General features: G+C 35.2%; 3 protein-coding genes across 10 annotated transcripts; all 3 read left to right on the top strand.

Annotated features, from left to right (window-relative positions):
- Window positions 1-817: 817 nt before the first annotated feature.
- LOC18100791 (gamma-glutamylcyclotransferase 2-1) lies at window positions 818-3,550 on the top strand. Its single transcript, XM_006382141.3, has 9 exons — window positions 818-1,118; window positions 1,531-1,652; window positions 1,778-1,854; window positions 2,038-2,094; window positions 2,359-2,415; window positions 2,533-2,573; window positions 2,690-2,761; window positions 2,879-2,958; window positions 3,076-3,550. Exons 2-9 carry the CDS (start codon window positions 1,544-1,546, stop codon window positions 3,252-3,254), a joined length of 672 nt encoding a protein of 223 aa, XP_006382203.1. The 5' UTR covers window positions 818-1,118; window positions 1,531-1,543; the 3' UTR covers window positions 3,255-3,550.
- A 142-nt stretch (window positions 3,551-3,692) lies between these two features.
- On the top strand, window positions 3,693-7,249 carry LOC18100790 (AIG2-like protein D). Of its 5 annotated transcripts, none has more exons than XM_024604546.2 (6): window positions 3,693-4,489; window positions 4,695-4,767; window positions 5,009-5,101; window positions 5,645-5,728; window positions 6,344-6,404; window positions 6,862-7,249. In XM_024604546.2, exons 1-6 carry the CDS (start codon window positions 4,356-4,358, stop codon window positions 6,906-6,908), a joined length of 492 nt encoding a protein of 163 aa, XP_024460314.1. In that variant the 5' UTR covers window positions 3,693-4,355; the 3' UTR covers window positions 6,909-7,249. The 5 variants fall into 5 exon arrangements, with proteins under 5 accessions (XP_024460314.1, XP_024460315.1, XP_006382202.1 ...); XM_024604547.2 differs by having other exon boundaries at window positions 6,533-7,005; XM_006382140.3 differs by lacking the exon at window positions 6,344-6,404.
- A 1,386-nt stretch (window positions 7,250-8,635) lies between these two features.
- Window positions 8,636-17,612, top strand: LOC18100789 (probable sugar phosphate/phosphate translocator At1g06470). 4 transcript variants are annotated; one of them, XM_024604148.2, is made up of 13 exons: window positions 8,636-9,157; window positions 9,258-9,427; window positions 10,425-10,510; window positions 10,619-10,668; window positions 12,001-12,068; window positions 13,149-13,249; window positions 13,407-13,419; window positions 13,935-14,119; window positions 14,352-14,438; window positions 15,350-15,444; window positions 16,736-16,764; window positions 16,798-16,873; window positions 17,233-17,612. In XM_024604148.2, exons 1-12 carry the CDS (start codon window positions 8,904-8,906, stop codon window positions 16,854-16,856), a joined length of 1,197 nt encoding a protein of 398 aa, XP_024459916.1. In that variant the 5' UTR covers window positions 8,636-8,903; the 3' UTR covers window positions 16,857-16,873; window positions 17,233-17,612. The 4 variants fall into 4 exon arrangements, with proteins under 4 accessions (XP_024459916.1, XP_024459915.1, XP_024459913.1 ...); XM_024604147.2 differs by having other exon boundaries at window positions 17,230-17,612; XM_024604145.2 differs by having other exon boundaries at window positions 8,638-9,157; window positions 16,736-16,873.
- Window positions 17,613-17,725: the final 113 nt, after the last annotated feature.

Raw genomic sequence — 17,725 nt, 5'->3', positions numbered from 1 at the left:
TATTTTTTCTTGTCTCTTTGTGTTTTTTTTTCCAAAACGAATCATAAAAAATAACTACTAAAATGATACTTGTTATTCACTAGACAATAATGATCATTTTCATTTCGGTTTGATTTTAAATAAAAAATAACCAGATTGAATTTTAGTTTTTTAAAAATTCATAACTAAATTGAACAAAAAACCAATTCTAACTAACTAGTTTTGGTTCTATCAAGTTTGGTTTATTTTTATTTCAAACCGGTAAAACTAAAATTGCTACACTTGGATTGAATTTTTACTTAAGAGAGATTCAAGTTATTGATACATGAATTTTTTTTTGAATTTTTTTTATATATAAATTACTTAATTTTATTGTGGAATGTTAGAGTAAAGATATAGTTAGTGTGCGTTTTATGATGCAATGCATGATATATTTACAAAAGTATTTTTTAATTAAAAATATATTAAAATAATATTTTTTCTAGATGTTTTTTAATTTTTAATATCAAAATATTAAAATCATTAAGAATCACATAAAAAGACATCAATTTAATATTTTTTATGATAAAAAATATTAAAAAAAAACAGTTTAAAAATCATGTTAAACCTTATTACCTAGCATATTGGTGGACAAATAGTACTGAATACTATTAGAAAGAAATTTACGTTGACATAGAATGCTGTAATTACACATGCTTCTCCTCAAATTACATTGTTTTATATTTTTTAATTTAGAAAAATAAATTAATTTTCTTTTTGTAAAAAAAGAAAAAGAAATGCATGCAAAACAGATGTATACATAAAAAAACACAGGTGGCATTGGCATGGGATGGGATGGAGGAGTGGAGAGTAGGGAAGACACAACAACTTGGAGCAACCTCTCACCGTTCTCTCCTCTCCTTCCTCAATAAATAGGGTCTCTCTTGTCCCCTTCTCTCAATCCCTTTCTCCTAAAAAACGAGAAGCAACGAGAGAGAGAGAGAGAGTCCCTCAAATCCGGTTTTCATCTCTCTCCCTTGTTGTTTCCTCTCTCTATCAGCCATCCATTGCCCTTCTTCAGCCACCATCTTCATAAATCTCAGCTTTCTCCCTCTTGGACTTGGGTCACGCAACATTGTCTCCATTTTGCTCCACTCCTTGTAAGACCCATCTTTTTGGTCTTTCCTGTTCGATTTCATCTTTTGTTGTCTCAGATTTCGTTTCTTGTATTTTGTCTTTCCTGTGACCTTAACAATGTATGTCATTTATTGTCTTTTGAATTGACTTATTACCAGCCAGTGAAATTTTCCAACCTTGATTTTATCGTGTAATCTAAGTTTTGCTTCAGTCTAATGCGGTGTAGCCGAAAGTGAGAATCTTTTGTCAAGGGAAAATATTTCTGATCTATGTTATAAATGCAAACAGTAATGCACCATGGAATTGGAACTGTTGTTATTTGATTTTATGTTAATTCTTTGATTTTGGGGAACACGGACAATCAAAACTACTGTTATTGGTGTTGACTAAAATTCTAATGATATTGTTAATTGTGTGAATGGAATGATTTCTCAGGAGATAAGCAAAAATGGTTTTCTGGGTTTTTGGCTATGGTTCATTGGTGTGGAACCCAGGTTTTGAATATGATGAGAAAGTGATTGGCTTTATCAAGGACTACAGGCGTGTTTTTGATCTTGGTATGTTTCTTCTCTATTAGTATTATCAATTTGAAGTCTTTTTGTCAATTATAGTAATAATCTTGAGTTTTTATAGTCTTAATTAGCTCACCTGTTATGAACAAATCTCATCATCTGTATGCCAGCTTGCATTGATCACAGAGGTACACCTGAAAGTCCTGCAAGAACTTGCACGTTGGAAAATGTTGAAGGAGCTATTTGCGTAAGCACTACAGCTTAGCAACTTTCTCATGCCTTTTAAATGGTTTTGTTAGTGGTGATGGTCAGCCAAAAATGCTCATCTTTTTCAGAAAGTTTTTTGCAGTATTACTCTCTAGTAATTTGTTAGTATCGATAGACTTGTGTTTTTCCTTGTTTCTTATTCCTCCCTTTTCTTTTCTTGTAGTGGGGAGCTGCTTATTGTGTTCGGGGAGGTCCTGAAAGGGAAAGATTGGCAATGGAGGTATGTCCCGTTGCTGTATTTACAGCTTGACATTGCTTAGATTGTGCAGAACTGGTTATAGATAATTTGATGGGATAAATGTAGGTGGTATGATCTCAAATGGAGTGGCATAACTAAGGCAATTAATTTGAAACTCATGCTTATTCACTTAAAATCAGCTCATTCATTATAAACTGGGAAATCTTTTCCCTTCGTTTCAGGAGCAGCTACTGATTATAATTTCTTGCACGTATTGACATTGATGTGCATTGCTTTCTTCTGTAGTATTTGGAAAGGAGAGAATGCGAATATGATAAAAAGACCCTCGTAGACTTTGACAAGGTAAGATAATGGTTTGTTTTTTATTGAAGTTTCTGAATTTGCCAATTGATTTTTAGGTTTGTTTTTGTGCTCTCTGCCCTCTTATTTCTAATCCATTTGTGCGTTTCCTCCATATAGGAAGGGGAACCCTCGGAGCCTGCTTTAACTGGAGTTATAGTGTAAGTTTATTACTCGGCACCTGTGATTTCACATTTCTGTTTTAGCTAAAAGAGAGTCTATAATATTCATCTTCTTTTTGCACGATTTTCTTAAAAGAATGTGTTCATATGTGCAGTTTTACTTCCACTCCAGACAAGGTATCAAACAAGTACTACCTTGGGCCTGCCCCGTTGGAGGAAATGGCTAGGTACGTTTGATGACACAATCTAATCCTTTAGAACCATCATTTATTTGCTCGCATGAAGTTCTGTCCATAAACAATTACGTTATAGATCCTTTTTGTAATGTAATTGTAACATTTCAGGCAAATTGCAACTGCTCATGGACCATGCGGGAACAACAGAGACTATCTGTTCTCGCTAGAAAGAGCCATGTTTGCTATAGGTAAGATTTTTTCTCCTTTTTGTACACTTATAATTCACAATGAATACACCATATTAAGTGCATGCCTGTCCTTCTTGAATTTGTTTTTGCTAATAATGCACCTGAATGTGTAAACAGGTCATGAAGATGACACGGTGATTGAACTGGCAAAAGAGGTGAGGAGGGTTCTTGGAACTAAAGGGAATGGAATTCCCGTGGAGAAGAAGATATCTGGGTCATCCCCAGCTGCTCTCAAATCCCACATGCCAGCCCTTCAACTTCGTTCACTTCAAGAAGCAGTCGTGATGGACTCTTAAAGGTAGAAGACCAATCAGTGGTTAAAACAAAGCTTCGATAACCCAGTTATACTATTTCTGAATCTTCTGTTGGCCTTTTCAAACGAGAGAAGAGTTGTTCTTTGTAGTAGTCTGTCTAGCCTTTTGACAATGCCATATCTCTAACCTTGGTTAAGTTTAGGTTTGAATTCGGAGCATAGATGTTAATCAATTCTTATTCTAGCCAAATGGCTGGAAAAAAGTAGTAGGTGATGGGACAACAAATGTTATGCAACTTTTTATTTTCAATGAAGAGAATAGTGAACAGTTTCAAATCCTTTCCTTCATGTGAGGGTCTGTATTTGGATGTTTGATTTGAATTTTTATTTTGTTTGGGATCAAAAGCAGAACGCTTTGAAAAACTCCGGGGGGGTGAAAAAATGGGAGACCAGGAAGGAGTCTTTGGGGGGTTTGAATGCAAATGGAGTCGAAGTGGTCACTGGTCAGTAATGATCTTCATGATTCAGAAGACTAGAAAGTCTCTGAATTCATGTTGTTTTTATTTTCAATCAACAAATTTGTAATACCAAAAGACGGGGAAGAAAAAAAGAGAAACAAGAGAGAATCGCATCCGATCTGATGAAGAGGAAAATTTTTATGGTACTAAAAAGTGATAAAAATAGTGTAGTTTTTTACTTATTGATTGGGCTAACATGAATAGCTTTGAAAATTGTAACTCTTCAGTCACCTAGTTCAACTCGAAACTAGGTTAAAATTAAAATAATGTATTTTTTATTTTAAAATATTAAAATAATATTATTTTATATTAACCGAATCAACATTGATGAACTTCACTACCTATTACCCTAGCTTTGAACCGGTACTGAATTTCATAACTTTACCTCTAATAAATGGATTGAGAAAGAAAAACCACTCAAACAAATCCCAATCTTGCAAAACTATTGAGAATATTAAAACACCCAAAGGCCTTCAATCAATCGAATACTGTGCGTGCGATTAATAAGGATAACATTTCCTAATCTTGTACTTCGAGGACCACAATGAGAGTTTCATATTACATTCGAGTGTCCTCTACTTTGTGGCCATTTTGTCTTGTCTTGTAGTTCTTCAGCAGCCATAGCAATGGCAATGGCGGCAGCAGCAGGCGGCAATCAGGTCCACAACGTGTTTGTGTACGGCAGCCTTCTTGCTGATGACGTTGTTCGTGCCCTCTTGAGTCGCATCCCTCAATCCTCTCCAGCCATCCTCAACGGCTAGTCTGTCTCTTTCTCTCTCTTTAACTTAAATTAGCCTGTGATTTCATTTCATACCAACTCTTCCTCCCAACGTTTCAAATTCTTCTTTTTTTCAATTTTATTAATGTTAGTTGACTTAGTTCAAACTGATCATAACCAACGATTTATTTTAATTTTTATTATTTTTTTGGTTTATAGCTTAATCTTCGTCGTTGTTGTGTTGTAGTCACAGGTTTAGCATAAAAGGGCGTGTCTACCCTGCAATTTTACCTGTGGAGAACAAGAAAGTCTCAGGCAAGGTCTGTTCTATACCTCAATGTTTCACTGCTGTATTGAAGTCCTAATTTTTTACTTCTTTAATCTTAGCAATCATTTAATTTTCTTATGAACTCAAGTTTTGGTCGGTGCCGTTTGTGTGCGCGTGTGCTGTTTGGTTAAATTCAATAAACATGCAATGATATATGTTTATATTTTCTTCGTGGTGATTTTGATTCTTGTATCGTAAACAGCATCCAATGTAATGGGTTCTTTTTAATCCAGGTTCTACATGGCATCACGGATCCAGAATTATACATTTTAGATGAATATGAGGATGTTGAGTATGAAAGAGTCACTGTTGATGTTTCTTTGATGGTAAGTGAGTTCAATTCAAGGAATCTTTAATGCTTTCTTGTCACATATTAAAATGGGATGTCCATGCTTCACTGATTGCATGCACTTCTTGTTGCTAAGAAGGTGAGCTGCCAATTCCTTCTCCGCAGGATTGGAATTGAATGTGAAGAACATTACTGATCATGAACAATCCCCCCCCCCCTTTTTTTTCTAATTCAAGAACAATCGATTAAGTGGTGTGTCGCCCTTTTAGTTTTTTCGTACTTTTCCTTAGATTAGACATTCAAAGTTGAATAGTTTCTCACGAGTTGATGAAAAAAGAGCGAAAAGGTAGTGTGGTTTTGAGTCCGCCTGTTAGATGAATGGACAGGTTAAATTTAAACATAAAGCCAGATACTCTCTGTGCGGTGGGAGAGTGTTTATTATTGTATTTTGTATGTTGAAAGTGTATGATTGGTTTCAGGGGGAAGGTCTCCCAGCAGATGAGAAAGATCATTCCGCATGGCTCTTGTAGAGTCCTATATATTGTTGATGAAAGTAATTGATGGTGATGATATTTTGCAGGACAATTCTAATAAGACACAAGCACTTGCTTATGTTTGGTCAGACAAAAATGACCCCAACTTGTATGGGGAATGGGATTTTGAGGTAAATTTCTAATGCTTTTGAAATTTTATCTTTGCTAGGTAGCTGCTATAGGCATTGGTCTGGGGTAAAAAAGGTTCAAGAGGAGGGGAATGCTCTATATGAATCGCGAACCATGAGTTCCATTTTTGCTTTCAGCAAATAGCAAACAGCAAAAAGTGAAACATTAGGGCAATGGTGGATGGCTTTGTTTCGTACCCCGATTGTTGTGTCAAAGTCTTGATCAATCCAAGCTAGTTTCCTTTTTTCACTATCCAATAAATTCAGCTAATTAATTGGTCGCTGCCAGGGACAAATAACCTCGTTTGCAAATTGAAATGGAATAGGTACTTCACTATCGGCATTTCTGCTCTGAGATTGTAATTATCATCATAATCCTTTTTAGGCTGCTAGAATAGGCTGCACGTCTTTTCTTTTACATGGTAGCTATTTTAATTCTCTGGCCATTTGTCTTGAAGTTACACTCATCGAACTCTCAAGCCTCCTCCTACCAAGGGTTTGTTGTGCTTCGTGCTGATGTACTTTTGCTCTAAAACTGTGAGAATCTAGTAGTCTAAAAATGATAAATCCTGTCATCGTACCTGTTCTTAGTCTTTGTTCTTTTTGGATTTCGAGGAGGCACAAGGACAAATCTCTTCATGCATGATCAAAAGTATTAGTCTTAGCGCAACCCCAAAAGGTAAGAGAACGAGATGGAATCGAGGTTATAATGCTTTCATGCCTGGTCAACAACAGTATTATCTTGTTAAGAAACGTACTTGTAGATTTGTCATGGCTGCGTCATTTGGTAAAGTCGCTGTGTCTCAGGTGATGCGAGCTCAAGATGGAATCAGGCCTACACCTAGGTTCTTTCGTTTCTTTCTTCAATAAAAATACGCTAGGCTTTGTTGTAAATCTGCTGGATGATCTTAACGGTAGTGGAGGACCTGCTGTGAATTTAAGACTGTCTGCTCTGGAAGGGATGATAAGAAAATGAGAAATAGAGATACTAGGATTTTATTCCATGTTGTTTTAGGTTTGTGTTGGGCAATGCATTGCCATTGATGCTCCAGTCAATATTTCTGATGACTTCATGGCTACATTTTCCTTTACTCTATTTTCATGCTTGCTTATTTGTTTTTACTGTTTGTCAAAAGGAATGGAAAAGGACACAGATGGAGGATTTTGCCAAGATGTCTGCTGAGTTTAGGCAAGATCTTGAGCAGCCTGAATCAAAGACAAGAATAGCCACTTATGAATCCTTCTATCAGCAGGATGGCGGTCGTCCCCTCATGCCCTGAAGATGTTCATTCTTCTGCACAGTTATTGATGGCATAGGCATAGCGCTGGAATACAGTGATCGAAGGCAGAAGCAACATAAACCTTTGATGTAATCCATAAGCTTCGAAGGGTATCGCATTTTCTTTCTGACTGGAACAAGCATCTGATCATTTTAGAAAATTCCCTTCATTTTCCTAAAGCGAACAGTTTAACCGAGGAGTTAAAAGCTACAATAAATCAAATCAACATCCAATAATTCTATCATCACTTTGTGTTCTGGTCTCATATTCTGCTCCCCCTCTCTCTGCCAAGTTCACTGGTCTGAAGGTGGGCGTAAGGCAATAAAACTGCAAGCCTTGGGTCAGTAACCGATTCGATGCCATAGCTTCCTTGCTAAAGCTTTGATAAACACTTCCAAGTTGAACACTCGGTAAATTGTAACGGTAACAAAAAGATGGCGCAAAGGTGATTTGCTGATGAACCATTATACGAGTGGTGATGAACCCTAAAAAATAAATGGCAAATAGCCAGTTGCACCTTCGTATCTGTGCTGAATCTGGATGCAATGGTGATTACTTGTTAACTATGAACAATGACGATAAGAACAAGAATCTAAGCTCCAGTTAGTTTGGTGTCCTAGGTATACCATCAAGTGCAAGGCCATGAAAGAAAGCAGAAAGTTTTGGGCATTAAGCTGTAACAACATAATCTATACACAGATAGGAAAGGAAAAGGGAGGTATTCTGGCAAATATCAAAGCATAGAAGAAGCATATCTGCAGAAACCCTATGAAAAAAAGGTGGCTGCTTCAAAGACAGTTCCTGCCAAAGACAAAAACTGTTCCGCCGGTCCCCCGCCCGTGATTTTTTGCACCCTCCCATGAAAGAAAGCAGAGTTTGATGATTTTCAATGTTGCATTTCCTGTACCAACCGAGCAAGCATTTCCGTCAAAAAAAAAAAAAAATATTTATTTAATTTGTAGTTTAATTGGTTAGAATTTAAATTTACTTCTAAATAATCACGAGTTCAAGTTCTCAGAATTATTAAAGATTTATATAATCGTTAATTTCAATACCCGTAAAATTAGTCGAGGTATATACAAGCTAGCCTGAGCATCATGTTAATTAAAAAATAAAAAAAAATATTTATACCAAAAACAACTCCTACAAATAGATGTGTAGAGCAATAAATAATATAAAATAAATACCCTTGTTCTTTCATGTAGCTATCACATTGTTATTCATGTTCTTAGGATATATTTCTCCAAGCAAGAACCTAGTAAATACATTATAATAACATGTCATGCTTTTTATAGTGTTGTATTTCCCATTAAAATAGATGTTTCATGTAAGCTTTCAAAACTTGAGATCATAAGGTTATTCGATCATTGGGACTAAAATATAAAGGATATGTGCTCAGATTTTATTGTAAAAAAAGTCTCAATCCAGCAACCTATGATACTTTAATAATCTAATAAATATCTGAAGTCTCACCAAACACTTATTTGGTGATTTTTATTGCTTTGCTTTAAAGCTGAAAAAAGGGTGGGGGCCAAGGCCAAGTCTAAGAAATTGATAGTTTCAGGAGTAATCAAGAGAACATTTATAATTTGGGGGACTAATTTGTGATTTGACCGGCAACGAAACTCGACTGTCTCTGGCTTTTAGCTGATCGATCGACAGATTACCAGATACAAAATTAGGTAGGGGAGGGTCCTTGCTTTTACTCCAATCCAAACAAAAAGCCCTCTCACTTCATGCTAGGGTTCGTGCTCGTGGGTTTTATTTTAGATCTTATCAGCCAAATGCAGCACAAGGAGACCTGATTTCTTCTTCCAGATCTCTCCCATGGTAGATTCTTCAAATCCCGATCGATTTTGAGTGAATAATAAGATCGATAGATCTATTAGAATTCAAGCATGGAATTGAATGGCTGTAATTTAGAGAACAGAAACAGAGGGAGTCATGATGATTCTGAAGAAGACAAGTGCGTTCCCTTCGACATTGAAAACTCTAGGAGGAGGAATTCTGATGTCGATTCCGATGTCAATGGCATCGCCATGGATTCTTTGTCGGTTAAGAAGTCTCCTCCTACTCCTGTATCTGCTGCTGATATTTTGAAGACTCTGTTTTTTATTCTTGTTTGGTACACTTTCAGCACTTTTTTAACCTTGTAAGTCTTTCTTCACCTTCCTTTTCTCTTTTTATTCATTTTTTTTTATTTTCCTCTTAATTAGTGGGTGGTGTTTTTTTTTTGTTTTTGGATTGATTAGGTACAATAAGACTCTGTTAGGAGATGATATGGGGAGATTTCCAGCTCCGTTGCTGATGAATACTTTCCATTTCACAATGCAAGCTGTTTTATCCACGGCTATTACTTGGTACTGGTCTGATCGGTTTCGGCCGAATGTTGCTATGTCGTGGAAGGATTATTTTATAAGAGGTAGTAGCTCTTTATTGCGTTTCTGTTTTCCTATATCATATTTAAAACTAGTGTCGAAATTGGAGTTGATAATTGTTGGGTTTGTTGTGTTTTAGTTGTTTTTCTTCTGTAAATGATGTTTGGGAATCAATTCTAGGTACTTTAAAATTTAAATACTGAACTCAGTAATGAAGTCATGGATTTCGAATAAGAATTCCGTAGGATCAAGATTTTTCATTTGTTCAGGGATGATAGTCCGAATTGGCTGCGAAAATGGCTGGAAAAGCTGTTGAATTGGTCACTGTTCTTATTTTCTCTCTCTCTTATGATAGAGTGAGTTAACATTTTGGTTTAAGAATTAACTGACCTTTGATAAAACCTAGTGTCTTTCTCTTCTTACAGGGATTCTGTGCTAGTTTCCGTAACTGATCTGTAGTGAGATTGGAAAGCCCTTTTGTTTTGATTATCATTGAATATTATGTATCACCTAGTTACCGAAACAGGATGTTATCCTGGTTAGAGTGGAGTCGTGGTAAATTGAAGATAAGTTGGTGTCTCAAAAGGTGTTGGCAGTCTCGTGTAAAATACATGCTGCTTTCTGAATGACATTTCAACTTCAAAAGAAGAAAATTTTCAGTGGACTGCTCCTTTTGGTTTACAATGAAACTCTGTGTTGATTTGAAATCAATTAGCTTCTGTAGTGAAAGCGCATTTGGCTTATTCATATAAGGATAGCCATAGCCAGCCCTGCTAATGTGCTTCTATGTGAATTATATGATTATGCAAATAAGGAGTAGCACACGAGTCCTAGACACTGGGAGATGCTACCATCTAAAGAATATTTTTAATTAACAATTTCATCAGCTACTTCAGGTGATGAGATATAATGGATTTTATTGTTTAAGTTTTACTACTGTTTTTTTTTGAAATCTTCTATTGATTCTGCTGTGAAATTATTATAACTTGCCAATTAACTTTTCTATCAACTAATGCTACAGATGGACTTTCCCTTTCACAGTTGTACCAACAGCTCTTGGAACTGCATTCGATGTTAACTTGAGCAATGTGTCCCTTGTTTTCATCTCTGTTACATTTGCCACAATGGTTAGTTATGCTCTCTCTACCTTATTGCTATATACTACGTCTCTGGTAATCATTTTTTTCTTCTGACAGGTTATTTTACTAACTCATTTTTTTTTCCTATCTGTATAGTGTAAATCTGCAGCTCCAATATTTCTCATTCTATTTGCCTTTGCATTCAGGTGAATTTCTTGTCAGTTTAGCTTATTTACCAATACAAATATCTTATGTGACCAGTGTTCTTTTACTGTAATCTGTCTCTCATCATCTAATTTTATTTTTTTAATGAAGTAGCTCTATTTTTTTTCATCTCAAACTCTTACCTTTTCTCATTAATTAAGAAAACTTCTTGTTGCCAGGTAATAAAAGAACAATGAATAATTCTACATCCATGCTTTGCCAATTGAGGGGGCTGATGTGCAATCTATGTCTTTTGTTTTCTTCTTTTTCTTCTTTTTTTGTCTTCTAACATAGTTATTTCAGCATAAGAATAAAATTTTAATTTTAGTGGGAACCTGGGTACCTTCCTTGTATAAGGTCAAAAGCTATATACCAATATTTAACCTGTGCTAACTACAAGTGCCAAGTTAAAATTAAAGAAAGTGAACAAATTTTGAAATATCATCCTCATTAGTATATTATCCAGAATGCTAGTACTGCATAATTCTCAATTCATATAAACAAAAAGTTGATGCATATCTTGAATTGTTTTAGTTGTTGGTCGTGAATAACAAGGCAAGGGCATACTTCCATGAATGAATTGTCCATTTTCACACAACAATAAAGACTTTGATACAAAGAACTAAAAATCAGATGTGATATAATGGAAGTAGGCCAAGAACATGTGGAAATGAACCTCCCAATTATAAAATTTTGAAAAATGGGGTTAGACGCTTACTGTGGAACCGAAGGAGTAGCATATGAAGTCTGAATGCCAATTTGGTATTTAACCTTTACTTTTAGCAAAAAATTGACCTCAGTATGTTTTGTATAGAAGACAGAAATGTATTTGAGGACAGACACTTTTCACTTACCATTTACCACCCATTTTACCTAAAGAATTATGCAATTACTATGTGCATTGATAGTTAAAAAATGCAAAGAGAGTTAAGAACACCAACTCAAGTGTCTAATATATAGATATTGCTTGTGGACGAGGACATTTTGAGACAGGCTTGTGAACATGTTTACCTTAAAGAATAATGATAAGATGAACTGTTCATACAAGCATATAAGACAGTATATTGCAGCGATATACAAATTAGCTGAACTGTTATTCACCTAGTGAAATTCTTTCCTTCTTTTTCTTTCTTGACCATTTTACACCTCTTTTTAATGTAATAAGATGTATTTCTCATGATTGTTTCTCTTAACATCATTCTTTATATTATACCACTTTATTCTGTTATATTTAATTCTAACCTGTTCATTCATGCTCCTTCTTTTTTCTTTATGAGGAATCAGTTATAAGATCTTTTGCATATTCTAGACATTTATTTTTATATTTTTTTAAGGTTGGAATCTCCAAGCGCTAAGCTTTTTGGTATCATCATGGTAATCTCTGTTGGAATTTTATTAACAGGTATACAATTTCATCATCTTTCATTTTGATTAATCATTCAGTGTGCACCTTTTTCTTATAGAAAAAGTAATATTTGTGGCCTATCTTTTATTAGGCGTCTTATGGAAACATATTAGATTAAGTTATTGATGACAAATTGGAAGTAGTGTGCAGTGTTTAGGACCTTGCTTTCACAAACACTCCCAGGAAAGAAATTTGTTTTCCTCTTAAACTAGGATGCTAGCTGACCTCAAGGTAGTATAAAAGAGGGAGTTGCCTTTTGTTTTAAAATTGTGAGAGCCGGACCAAGTTTCAGTCAGCAAAATTCATTATGGTGTTGGTGGTCACATGATGATGACTGATAAGAGAAATTAATGAAGCAGGTGACCATGGCAGTTTCAGTCACTAGGGGTGCGATTTAATGGTATATCATGTGGTATTAGCTTTGTCCGTAGATGAGAACGTTGAACCTTGCCAGAAGGACTTGGTGCTATTTTCAAATGCCACATCAATCTTGATTCAACATAGAAAAAAATAATTTCAGACTGTTAGTGGAGATTGTCAAGGCTGTATGTCTGTCGTAGTGCAGAAAGTTTTTTTGACTCTGTTCAGGGGGCAACCCTGAAGCTTATGGTAAATTTAACTTATTTTACTTTACATAAATACCAACTCTACTTGTTTTTGCTACAAAGATTTGCTACCCAATTAATTATTCATTGAAGAAAGTTAAGTTGAAGGAAATTGGTAGGTGGAACTATGTAATACCCCATTTGCTTATTGCTTATTGATTTATAAGAATATTGGAACCCAAATCCAATTGAAAAGTAAATGTTCTCCCATCCTAAAATGGAGGGTTTTTTTTTTTTTTTGGGTATATCACGCCTTGACATATATCTGTATCCAATGCTGATAAGCTAGTCCAAGTGACTTAGATGATGATAATAGTGCTATTGATACCTTTTATCTTTTAGTGAATTTTAATTGTCAATCGCTACTGTCTGTATCACCAAACTTCATCTTTTCTGTTTCTGATGGAGATTTGTTTCGGTATTTATCATTTTCAATTTCTTTTTTTCATTTATACTTTTATTTTGAATCCAGTTGCGAAAGAGACAGAATTTGAGTTTTGGGGCTTTGTATTTGTTATGCTTGCTGCTGTAATGTCTGGATTTCGCTGGTGCATGACTCAAATTCTCTTGCAGGTATGTCTAATTCTGTTCCTATACGAGATACATGGCTTAAAGTATTTGTTTACTGAAAACCAACAATTTTTTATTCTAAATTTCACTTTCTTACTTTTTTTTTCCCTCCTGGAATTTGATTTCCCAATTTGGTGATGCGTGGATCAAAACTAAAAAGAAAGAAGCATATGGTAGGTGTTTTTCTGCTTTCTTATTTTTTACATTTTTATAGTACTCTTGAATGCTATTTGGATTTAACTGCTATCGTTATCATTTTTTTGGGTACAAATTAGCTACCTTACATGTTTGTAGACGTGTATTTGTGAGGAATAATTTTTATTCATGACTTTTATAGGTGTTCGTTAAAAAATAGTTGTCTTTGGCAAGTTTATTTATGGCCACTTCACCAGAAAGATGCTTTATTCAAATATAGTCCTATAAATATTGTTTGCTCGCAGGTGCAAAAGCTGGTAAGATCATAGATATGGAATATGGAACATGGATATAAAATCGATGTAGATAGGTAAATATGAAATTTCCTTACATGGATATAGTATTGATACAGATAGGTCAATTTCATGGAAAGGGTTTGGTTAATATAGTAATTCAGTTTTGGGATTTCCTTGTGCATGTAGAGAAAATAGTATTTTCCTTCGTATTATACTGTTATTTATGCAACATAATGGTGCTTTCGGGATGTATTCAGGTTTGAAAAATCCACTTACATTGATGAGCTATGTCACTCCAGTGATGGCAATTTCAACCGGTCTTCTTTCTCTTGTCTTAGATCCATGGCATGAATTTAACAAAACAAGTTACTTCAATAATTCATGGCATGTTGCTCGGAGTTGCCTGCTCATGTTTTTTGGGGGAACACTCGCTTTTTTCATGGTACAAGCCTTCCCTTTTCTTTTCATTCTGAATTTGAGTTTCTTTGGGGTTTTTTGAGTTTCATTTTTTCAAGGGAGGGAGGTGGAGAATTGTGTTTTAATTGTATAAATTACTTGAAGATTGGAAATTAGTTTTCTAGTTTATTCCAGCTGTTATATAATATTGACAAATTGTGTCCATTTCTTTTGGACCAAGTTTTTGTCAGGGAAATTAATTTTTTTTTCTGTTGCAGGTTTTAACGGAGTTTGTTCTTATTTCAGTAACTAGTGCCGTCACAGTGACAATAGCTGGTGTTGTCAAGGAGGCTGTGACTATATTGGTATAAGCATTTTTCTACACCGTTGTTCTCCTATTAATTCTGCAAAATGTTGATCTATGAATACACTAATGCATGGATGGTGTTTGGGGTCCTGTTACAGATGGTAAAAAAAAAAGTAGAGAGTGAAAAAGCAAATTTTGGGTGCTTGGCTGCCTCGTTCAAAAAAATCATGGTTTTGGAATTCCATTCTAGAATCAGAGTCAGGCATGAACTATGGTTATAAAAACTCATTCCTGAAAACAACCATCAATGTTTCAGTCTTGCCCCTTGACTTTCAAGTTTTTGCACAATGAAATCTCTCAGCAGCTTATCATGATTGATTGAACACCGTGCTTTATTTTTATTAGTGTTAGAGGTGTCTGCCTTTCTGATAGATGTAGAGGGAACTTCATTAATTAAACTCCTGGCATGAACCCTGGACCAAGATGTTTGTAGAATCACGCAGTGATATTTGTTAGCTGTGCGTCTTTCGTATTTACATTGTGCTGTCACCATGCTTTGAAGAAAACCTGTACCTCCATTAGTTTCAGAGGCTTACTTCCAGATTTCAATGGGATTCTTTTTAAGAGCGTGTTTGGTATTGTGATAGCAGTTGCTTTTTGAAATGTTTTTCACTAAAAAATGCATCTAAATAATATTTGTTTTATTTTTTAAAATTTATTTTTAATATCAGCACATTAAAACGATCCAAAAATATTTTAAAAAATAATTTTAAGCAAAAAAAAAATTCAAAATTTTTGGAAACGCGCGGCCAGCTGCATTCTCAAACATGCTCTAAGTTTTATGAAAGTTGATGCTCATTGCTATGATATTCTCTATAAGAAGTCTTGAATATTTTTCAGTGTTTGGTAGTACATGCTCTTTGGAACGCTGTTACTGCTTGTGATCTGCTTACGATTGTATTCATTCAGGTTGCGGTTATTTATTTCCATGATAAATTTACCTGGTTGAAAGGTGCTGGGCTTTTGATTATTATGGTTGGTGTCGGCTTATTCAACTGGTACAAGTAAGTCTTATGTCAGCATAGGTTTGAAATAAACTACTGTAACTGAAATTTGTTTGTCTAATTGCTTTTTTTTTTGTAAGTTTAAAATCTCTGAACCGTGATAGTGACTGAAATTAGGCATTCAGACCAAGGAATCTAGTGGCTGTCAGTTGGTTTTAGTCTTAGTTTATTTTTTCACTCCATAGGTTTTACAGACTGACCTCAGTAAGTCATAACTAGATAGCAAAAATGCCCATGTCAGAACCAAACAAAGAGTGACCCTTTTGGTGCTTTTATTCTTTCAGGACTGCAATGTTTTGTTTTCCTTATTTATTTATTTCTTGGGATGTAATTTGAATTTGCTATTAAGGTTATGTATGGCATGAGAGTAATGAAATAGAGATTAGTGTATAAGGTTACGTGTTAAAGGTGTTCAGCTGGGAGTTTGCATAATATTTGGCCCCAATAAATGTAGATGTCAAGTAAAATGTTGAATTGAACTTTTATAAAAACTACAATAATGTTTATTAGCAGGACCAACATCAGCAAGCAAGTAAAATAGGGATGGTCTATCAGTTTGAGATAGTGACAGAAGGCAGAAAAAAGAAAGCCTTGAGCCCATGAAAAATTTGTAACCTCCCTCTCATCAAGTTTAATGCTTAAACCTCAGTCAGGGGCTGAATGTCACCCCTCCTTAACTTTTCCTTTTTCCAGCATGTCTACCAACCAAAACTAACTGTATTCCCCTTAACATTTAACTGCTTTTACTCTCTAAACAAACACCTATCAAGCAGTGGCGATTCTGTCTTAGAAGAACCAAGAAAAATTGCAGATAATTGGCCTATAACTTGCTCTCTTGTCTTCTTTTTCTCTATTGTCCTAGTAATAGCAGCATAATCCAGGTAGAATGTCTCGTATGATGTACCCTCTCTATTGATGTTCACTAAACAGTCATTTATTTATGTCAATTTTTTGTTGAGATTTTTGGTTGCTTGTACCTGAATTTGGTCAATCTAAAGCTTCTTAATATCGTATCCCTTTATGAAATGGGGCTGGTAGGACAGAATTGAAACCATTTAGTGCCTCTACAGTTCATTGATACTTACAGTTGAGTTCCATGACAAGTTGTACAACATTAAAGCAAAGAATGGAAGAAGCAAACCTGCATCTTCATAAATCCTAAATTTCACTTCCAGTCCAAATCATAGATTATACCCTACCTAATCCACCACTTAGTAGTTTATGTTCACATTTCAAATTGAATTTCATAATGCTCTTGATTATATGGTGTTAATTTTGCCACCCTGTGCAGGTACCAAAAGCTACAGAAGGGCCAAACAAGTGAAAATGACTCGGCTGGGTCATCCCCAACAAATGTTGCAACGAAGTATGTTATCCTTGATGAGATGGATGATCTAGATGATGGCACTTGATGGTTCTATAATCTTAAGTAAGTTTCTTTTAGGCACTCATTGTTTTGGTTCAGTATTTCAGTAGCTAAAGCCCTCCTACTGTTTTTTCTCTAGGCATTTTTTCTTGTTTCAGCTTTGTGTTATGGCCACAGGTCATTTTGTCAATTTTGTTGTTGTTGATGCTTTTCACCTTTACTTTCTACTTGATAGCCTGTGCTCGTAATAAATATTATTTGCCATATAATAAAAAGACTAGGTTTCTCATTGTCCTTGAAAATATCATTGAACTTGCAAGAACCTGTTTCCTTCATTAATGAAGCAGTCTTCGTTTTGTGCTGTACAAATTTTTTTATTTGTTCCCACCCTCATTTTCCTTCATTTGCCTTCCGAACAGAAGCCAGGTGAATTGAGGTTTACTTGTTGTAGAAGTTCGTGATGAGTGCCGCCGGCAACTACTCTCGGATTTGCAAAGTTCCTTGCTCGTCAAGCATTTTACTTGTACTTGTACTTATACAAAAACGATAGATTGAGAAATTTGGAGCCATGAAGAGTCAAGAGAGAAGATCCCTTGACATTTTTGTCTTCCCATGGTTAGCAGAAAATTGCAGTCTTCTCGATCAATTGTATCCTGGACTAAGCACATGTTCATCGATTTGTAGTCTAATATTTCATTCAATTGTGGTATTTTTTCTTTCTTTCACGTTATTGTTTAGAACATAGAGAGAATGTAATCGTGAAACCCACGTTATAGTAGATGGATTTTTCTTTTTGCAACAACTTGGGTGAATCCCTTGAAGAATCGCAATGGTGGGAATACCTTGCTACCACATTTTGAAAAAGCGAACGTGCTATAGCTATAAATCCCTGCGCACTCTTTTTCGATGCTGATG

This window comes from Populus trichocarpa, chromosome 6 (genome assembly GCF_000002775.5).
Source record: "Populus trichocarpa isolate Nisqually-1 chromosome 6, P.trichocarpa_v4.1, whole genome shotgun sequence".
Classification (NCBI taxonomy): domain Eukaryota; kingdom Viridiplantae; phylum Streptophyta; class Magnoliopsida; order Malpighiales; family Salicaceae; genus Populus; species Populus trichocarpa.
Note: the sequence above shows the minus strand (reverse complement) of the source record. Positions and strands in the feature narration are given on the sequence as shown.

Bases quoted from the DNA above. Each gene is read 5' to 3' on its own strand.
- LOC18100791 (XM_006382141.3), top strand. From the start codon at position 1,544: ATGGTTTTCTGGGTTTTTGGCTATGGTTCATTGGTGTGGAACCCAGGT. The intron at 2,095-2,358 runs GTATGTCCCGTT...TTTCTTCTGTAG, and splicing joins GGGAAAGATTGGCAATGGAG to TATTTGGAAAGGAGAGAATG. The intron at 2,416-2,532 runs GTAAGATAATGG...TCCTCCATATAG, and splicing joins CCCTCGTAGACTTTGACAAG to GAAGGGGAACCCTCGGAGCC.
- LOC18100790 (XM_024604544.2), top strand. From the start codon at position 4,356: ATGGCAATGGCGGCAGCAGCAGGCGGCAATCAGGTCCACAACGTGTTT. The intron at 5,102-5,644 runs GTAAGTGAGTTC...GATATTTTGCAG, and splicing joins CTGTTGATGTTTCTTTGATG to GACAATTCTAATAAGACACA. The intron at 5,729-6,343 runs GTAAATTTCTAA...GATTTCGAGGAG, and splicing joins ATGGGGAATGGGATTTTGAG to GCACAAGGACAAATCTCTTC.
- LOC18100789 (XM_024604145.2), top strand. From the start codon at position 8,904: ATGGAATTGAATGGCTGTAATTTAGAGAACAGAAACAGAGGGAGTCAT. The intron at 9,428-10,424 runs GTAGTAGCTCTT...TCCCTTTCACAG, and splicing joins GAAGGATTATTTTATAAGAG to TTGTACCAACAGCTCTTGGA. The intron at 12,069-13,148 runs GTATACAATTTC...TTTTGAATCCAG, and splicing joins TGTTGGAATTTTATTAACAG to TTGCGAAAGAGACAGAATTT.